This window comes from Asparagus officinalis, chromosome 6, assembly GCF_001876935.1.
Source record: "Asparagus officinalis chromosome 6, Aspof.V1, whole genome shotgun sequence".
Classification (NCBI taxonomy): Eukaryota; Viridiplantae; Streptophyta; class Magnoliopsida; order Asparagales; family Asparagaceae; genus Asparagus; species Asparagus officinalis.
Window position 1 is genome coordinate 30454977 of NC_033799.1, and position 8336 is coordinate 30463312.

The 8336-nt window shown below is 37.7% G+C and overlaps 1 protein-coding gene across 1 annotated transcript in view; it reads right to left on the reverse strand.

Annotated features, from left to right (window-relative positions):
- LOC109844598 (chlorophyll a-b binding protein of LHCII type 1-like) overlaps positions 7527-8336 on the reverse strand; it is a 996-nt gene continuing 186 nt past the window's right edge. The window contains 1 exon segment of the mRNA XM_020413702.1: positions 7527-8336. This exon segment is cut by the window's right edge and continues 18 nt beyond it. Within this exon segment, the coding sequence (XP_020269291.1) occupies positions 7684-8336 (653 nt within the window). The 3' untranslated portion in view covers positions 7527-7683.

Consider the following 8336-nt stretch of genomic DNA (forward strand, 5'->3'; position numbering starts at 1 on the left):
ATCAAATGAACATCGAGAGAAGACCAAACGAACCAAATCAATGCCACAAACACAAACAACTAATTTTAACGTGGTTCGGCAAGTTACCTACGTCCACGGGGTAAGAAGGGGATAGGGTTTTTTTACTAATAGAGAAGAAGAGTACAAACTGAGATTATAAATCACTCAAACTCACCAATTAATCTCACCAACAAATCTCTAATTCTCTCCAAACAAAACCCTAACTAATAGCTCAGCAACAAATCTCTAATTCTCTCCAAACAAAACCCTAACTAATAGCTCAGAAAATACCTCTTTTCTGTGCTCTAAATATCCCTAATTTTCTTCTCAACTCTCTCTTCCAATTGTTCCATATATATAGAAATCCTAAAACCATAAACATACTAGGAATTCTAAAAAAACAAAACAAATTAGGAATCCTAATAACCTGTTACCAAAATAGATTTAGAATCATGTTACCAAAACAGATTAGGAATCTCAACAACCTGTTACCAAAACAAATTAGAAAACATATAAGGAACCTGCTATTCAGCAAACACTTAATTCGTTAATGGCAGACCAAGAGAAAAAACAAGCAGAAGAAACAAAATACCGTAGAGAGTGTGCTAGTGAGAGAGAAAAGAGAGAGTTAAAAAAAAGCCAATTTTTTGTTCCTTCTAGCTTAGAAGAAGTTTTTTTTATTATCATGCTTGTTGTTGGTGTAACTAGTCAAGTGTCTAGAGAGGAAACTCGTATCACTGCTGGATTTTCAACTTTTAGCGACGGAATTTCCCGTCGCTAAAAGTCCATTTTCCGTCGTTAAAAGTTTTAGCGACGGAAAAAAATAAATTCCGTCGCTAAAATATCGACGCTACATTCAGGGTCCTTAATTGAGGTTTTAGCGACGGAATTTCCGTCGCTAAAGTTTAGCGACGGCATATTAGCGACGACCAAGTCGTCGGCAGTATTTTTTAATAAAATAATATAAAACTTTTAGCGATGGAATTACCGTCGCTAAAAATGGAATTAGCGACGGTAATTCCGTCGCTAAAAATTGAATTAGCGACGGCATTTTTTTAAAAAATTTAAATCAATTTTTTTTCATGCATGTTTTCCGTTGCTATATGGATATTTAGCGACTACAAATCCGTCGCTAATTTTTTTTAAATTTTAATACTTTTTTATTATTAATTTTTTTATTATTTTTTTTGTGCACGTTTTCCATAGCTAAATAATTATTTAGCGACGGAAATACCGTCGCTAAATAATTATTTAGCTACGGAAAATCCGTAGCTAAATAATCATAAATTTTTAAAAAAACATTTTGAAAATTATTGAAAAAACCCTGTACAATATCGATACTAAATTTAAAAAACCTGTTCAATCAACAGTATAATATTCAATCTCACACATATATCACAAATTTATTTCAATAAAAACAAATAAAAGTTTCCTGACATATCAGTAGTAAATATTATTTATACAACACAAGAAATTGTTTTCAAAGTTAACATATCAGAATCAATCCTCCTGATCATCATCATCATCCTCATCCTCAACACGACCTGCATTACCCCCGGCTACACCTTGTGAAGAAGTCCCCGCCTGCAAATATAAATCAAACGTTAATAAGGGTGTGTAACCATTAATAAGAGTGCAAATATAAATATAATTCCCTCAACACCACAACACAACACAATACAACACAACACCAAAACACCATAACACAACAACACAACACAATAACATAATAACACACAACACAACACTACACACCACACCACAACACTACACACCACACCACAACCAACCAACCCCACCCACCAACTAGTATACACTACACACCACACCACAACACTACACACCACACCACAACCAACCAACCCCACCCACCAACTAGTATTATGATTGATTTTTTATATAATACATCACTAATGTTCCACAACTAGTATTCCAACATCTACATCCATCACTAATATTCCACAGCTAGTAGCTAAAGCCGAGCATGATTTGTCGGCCCCCCTTACAAGTAAATTTTAATTTTAATTTTGTTTTGCATTATGATTGATTCTTTATATAATACACATAATAGCCACGGCCGAGGATGATTTGCAAACCACCCCTACAATATACCATTTGGACACCCGATGGGTTAGTATCATTTAATGTACTAATATCATATTGATTTCATATTATTTTATCAAATAGTACTTAAACGTTAATAAGGGTGTGCAACCGTTAATAAGAGTGCAAATATAAATCAAACGTTAATAAGGGCGTCTACGGAGTTTCACGAAGTATATGTGCTGTGGAGGATATATTCTACGGAGTTTCAAAAAGTGTATGTGCATTGGAGGATATGTTCCAAGAAGTATATGCCAGGTGCATTGATTTAAAAAGTGTATTATATAACCAAATACACTTAGAACATGCGTAAGCATATATCCAAGTAGTGTCCATCGAAGTTTCAGTGTTGGGTACGGGTATGACACAAGTAAGGCTCTGGATAGAACTATCCATGCAACAGAGGTCTGACAAATCAAACAATAGAACAAACCACAAATTAACAGTTATAATTGGCACACCATAACACTTATGGGTTCAACGTTATTAACAGTTATAATTGGCACACCAGTTAGAATAGTTATAATTAGCACACCAGATAATAATTAAAACGCTTATGAATTAGCAAGTGACTAATGTCAGGGTCATGATTTGATTATAGAAATATTAGAAGCATAAAGGTGAATAGATTAGAAAGTTCCCTCATATCAAATATTGGAAGACTAAATCTATGTTCACACAAGATAGTACATCAACTACTAGAATAACATAGGAAGCAATTCCATGGCGCGAAGCCCAAAACATAAGACTAGCAAAAAGATTATCACATTATATATCAAAAGATGAACCTAATTATAAAGTAACAAGTAAACACTACAATATACAATAAACTTGGCCATTGGCCAAGGTGCGGATACACTGATACATGACTAATAGTGGCATACATATATATCACAAATTTGATAAAGCAATATATGTTTAAGGCACAAGCAAAATGATACATACAAGCAAAAAAATACATCAAAGTATATGAAACCTTTAGTAACTTCTTGTAACTTATCCAGGCATATATTTGTACAACCACATTGCAAGCAAAATGATACATACAAGCAAAATGATACATCAAAGAACTAAAAACCTTTAGTAACTTCGTGCAACTTATCCAGGCATATATTTGTACAACCACATTGCAACCAATTTATTTTGGTGCTTGAAAAGTTCTAACAGCAGAAATCATACATTTGTCTAACTTGCTTGCTTTAGAAGTGGAGAAATCATACCTTTGTCTAACTTGCTTTAATTTATATACCTAGATAAATTTTATTCATTCATATAAATGTTGTTTGTGTGAATTTGAATTATTTTATTCAAGAACAGAGGTCGACAAAAGTCTAACTTGAAGTCTTAAAACATATTATATATTAGCAATGACAAAATGTCCCCTTGTTCCTCAAGTTCTGATTTTGTAATAATTTCTTCATGTAATGCGTACAAAAGTCTAACTTGAAGTCTTAAAACATATTATATATAAGAACAAAGCTAGCTTTTTTACCATCTAGGGTGCCAAGTCTATACAATCTGCAACCAGCCACCATCTGTACTTGTGAAACAAATATAGAGATCCTAAATATTATAAGTGTATTTTTTGGGCTTTGTGTTAGGGTTAGAGTTAGGGGTTTGTGTGTAACAGTTTGTATCAGTGTGTATCGGTGTGTATGATATCATCTAGTCACGAAGAAAATTCATAACTAAGTAAGAATTATATATTTAATTTATTTAATTAAAAAAAGTAAAGTATATATATTACCTGATCCGACATAAACCGTCTCCTATATGCCTCCTGAGCCTCATGAGGCAGAGTCGACATGAATTGTATGAACTCCAATTCTCTCTGCTCCCGGCGCCTCCATTCTTCCTCCGCAATCCGCTGATATGTTGTTTGCTGCGACTGCCAATCTTCAATCGCTTTCAACCGCTGCTCCATCAAGTCTTGATACGAACTGCTTCCTGGTGTTCCTGGCGGTGCTGCAGACTCGTAGGTGCTACTAGACTCGTGTCACGTTAAAATCACACCTCTGACAAAAATCAACTTATCGATTCTCGTCAATAGAACGATAAGTCCTCACAATTGCTCTGATCGCAATATTTCTTCCTGTCACGTTAAAATCACACCTCTGACAAAAATCAACTTATCGCTTCTCGTCAATAGAACGATAAGTCTTCAAAATTACTCCGATCGCAATATCTCTCTTGCTAAGTTAAAACTACACATCTAGCATTTATAGACTTCTTTCAGTGTTTAAAGCAAAACATAACACAGGAAGAATTCTATTAGTCAATCCTATTATGGGAGTATTCGTCCCTAAATTACTATAGAAGGTCTTTAATAAGGTTAAGAATGTTGCGCGCAGCGAAAATTTCGGCAGCACCTCTACAGCACAACAAAAGAGTCGGGTCGCAATAGGAATTCCTGTTTTACAAAGGAAACAAGAACCTTAAGCAAAATATCTCAACGAAGTGGGACATCAGCTCTTCCTCTCATCAGTTCTAGGACTGACCTGTCGAGGGAACCTAAATATAAGTTATTACAAATCATAAAATAGCGAGACAAACTAATTGCTGAGGGGGTATAACTATATTTGTAAGGAGAGAACCCAAATTGCTAATTTTTTTTTTTTTTATGTTTAGAAGAGTAGAAGAAGTCCACTGAGGGGGTATATGCACATGGAAATACTACAAGGGATCCATGTGCACAAATAAAAGTACATGGGTTTGTCTGCAACTTGCGATAGTACAAGGGATCATTCACAGTTAATCCTTTCAAATTTGAGTAGTAGAAACAAAGCATAAGACGATACCAAATAAACACAACAGACAGATGAGGATAGTGTATGTCATGTTCTGCCTATTTCATATGATCTGCCTACTTATATTGAAGAGTATATATAAACAAAGCTTCACGAGGGTCCATATCTTTAATCACATGATTTGGTTATTGATGGTTGCATTCCTATTTAAGCTAGTGACAACCTTGGTAGCAATCAAATCCATCTGTTGGGCATATATAATACTAAAAAAAAGTCAGTTGATCACTCTTTTCCCATGCGTGAACAGACTTTAAGATCAAGTCCAAAAACTTTAGCAAAGTCAATTGGCATAAGATGACTCCAAAGCTAGGAATCTAATATTATTTAATTTGTGCATATTTTATGACCTTAAGCTACATGCTTTTAAGGGTTATCTTTAAAGCTTAAACATTATAAAGAATGATTTCATATTGAATAAATATACATGTAGACTTTGTGAAATTAATTGCGAGATTTTTTTCCATTATCCATTAATCTATTATTTCTTTTAGAAAATATAATTAACATGGAACCCTAATTTTCCCACTTTCATTAGCATATATAGTAAAAAAGGACAACAAAATATATGATTTGGTTCACTATAATTATGTACTAATTAATTTGGTTTCCTAAATTTCAATTTCATTACTCATGCAAAATTGAATCATCTTCTTCATCCAAAACTAACCAGGGCATATCCAATTAATAAAATCTTTTGATGGAGTTTTACAATATATATTCCAAAAATAAACTCAGGGTTACCTACCTTGATCTCTAGTTAACTCATCAAACTCTTTATATCTTAAACAAAAAAAAAAACATTTTCTCGGGGGGCATAAGTTACCGACACTTGTGCAGGTTCTTGCTCTAAAGGAGCAGCTGAAGTAGTTCCGGGAGTGGGTGAACCTGCACGAAAAAATGGTCGGAACGCAGAAAAAGCATGTGGAAGAAGTCGAAACAAACCAAGCTTACCGGTAAGATAGAAAGGAGTATAACCTGATGCTTTATCAGACGGAACCTTGGGGGCATCATCATCAAAAGTGGTGACGTCATCGATGGAATCATGCTCATCGTCATCCTCACCGTCACCTGACATGTTGCCAACATCAGCGTCCTCATCGCCTCTATTTCCGTCAACTACATCACCAGCTGGGGAGTCGTCATAATCAACTTGCTCCTCATCACCCGGAACAGCTGAAGACTCCGGAAGACTTGCACCAGTGGCTGGTCTTTTCATAAGTCCCGTTGTAGGACTAGACATTAGATCTCTTCGCGGATCGACGAAGCTCTGGACCAGATCTGATTGCCAGGTAGTCCACGGATATCAACATCCCCGTCACAGGCTAAAGACCCACGCAAGCAAGAGACGACAAACGGATCTTGTGTTTATTTTTAAGAAAGTTGTAATCTTTATTTCTTTGTTGTTTGAATTCATTTGTAACGTTTAAAGTTTTAATGAAATCAATGATGAAGGCAACTTTCGACGAAAACAAACTGGCGACCATAGTGGGAGCCAACGGCCTCGCTGCCGAGGCCGTCGTGATGCAACCGACCTTCAAGATCTGGGTGAACGAAGAGATCGAATACGAGTTCGATCAACAGAAGTTTGAAGAGTACCTCTTCGGTGCCGGTGGTAGGGCGGCGGCGCGGGTCCGACGCCGGCGAAGAGAACGAGAAGGGGGAGAGGGGGGATGAAGAGAGAGAGGGGGAAAATGAGATCTGAGAGAGGGATTTGGGATAAATCCCTCTCTCGGGCGCGGGCTGCCGCGCCCATTTTTTTTTGCCAGCTCAGCTTTTTTAGCGACGGAATTTCCGTCGCTAAAAAACTTTTTAGCGACGGAAATTCCGTCGCCAAAAATTTTTAGCGACGGAATTTCCGTCGCTAAAGTTAAAATAATAGCGACGTAATTTCCGTCGCTAAAAATCATTTTTCCGTTTTCCGTCGCTATAACACGGTTTATAGAGACGGAAATTTCCGTCGCTATAATTCCGTCGGCAAAACCCCGTATTCTAGCAGTGTATACCCATTATTTTCTATAGTGGAAGATTTTTTTTCTAGATTAGGTCGTGCGGTTTTTACCTTTGGTTTAAGAGTTTTTCACGTTAAAAATATTGGTGTCCTGCTGATTATTTCATGTGACCAGGTTATTGTTATTTACCTTATTAACCTATTTTATCTATAGGAAAAGGTCAGTCAATAAAGCCATTTTTCCCAACACCTCTTGCTTATGTGATTGATTGCTTTTATTTGTTTGTCCTCAAGCGGACTTCGGAGTTTCTATGAACGAATCCTTGCACATAATATGCATGAAAGAATTAAAATTTCAGTGATCTTTAATGATTAGAAGATTTTTTTTATTACTTAACTAGTGTTCAGTGTACTGGATTATTTATTTCTAAGATTGATTATGCAGACATTTTGCCTTTCAGTTTCTGATTCAAAATCCAGTATCTAACTTAGAGAAATCTGAATGCAGCATCTCTGTAAGTTTGTTCACTATCTGAGCTTTGTTCTGCACCTTCTTTTGATCTGAAATCACTAACATGGCCTTGTTTATGAGTTAAATAAGACTTTGAGAACAGAAAATTATTTTTTAAAAAAACTTTATTTTCAGATAACAACACCGGAATAGCCCAGAGCTTCAAAATGAGAAGATTACGTTTTGCAATAAAAAGCAAGATCTCCATTGCACAAGATTAATATACATCACCAACAATCTCAAACATCCAAAACCCACTCAAGATTCTTGAAACAGATCAATTGTTGCTGCAGAGAAAGAAGTCAATCTCCTCCTCACTTGCCGGGCACAAAGTTGGTAGCATAAGACCAAGCATTGTTGTTGACGGGATCAGCAAGGTGATCAGCCAAGTTCTCCAGAGGCCCCTTTCCAGTCACAATTGCCTGCACAAAGAATCCGAACATCGAGAACATCGCCAATCTCCCATTCTTGATCTCCTTCACCTTAAGCTCGGCGAACGCCTCGGGATCATCGGCGAGGCCCAATGGGTCGAAGCTGCCACCGGGGTACAGAGGGTCGGTCACCTCCCCGAGGGGCCCACCGGCGATTCTGTAACCCTCAACAGCTCCCATGAGCACAACCTGAGTAGCCCAGATCGCCAGAATGCTCTGCGCATGAACAAGGCTTGGGTTGCCCAAGTAGTCCAGGCCGCCCTCGCTGAAGATTTGTGCACCGGCCTTGAACCAGACGGCCTCGCCGAACTTGACGCCGTTGCGGGAGAGGAGCTCGGGGAAGACACACCCGAGAGCGCCAAGCATGGCCCACCTGCAGTGGATGACTTCGAGCTCACGGTTCTTGGCGAAGGTCTCGGGGTCAGCGGAGAGGCCGGCAGTGTCCCACCCGTAGTCACCGGGGAATTCACCGGTGAGGTAGGATGGGGGCTCGCCGGAGAACGGGCCGAGGTACTTGACGCGGTCCGGGCCGTACC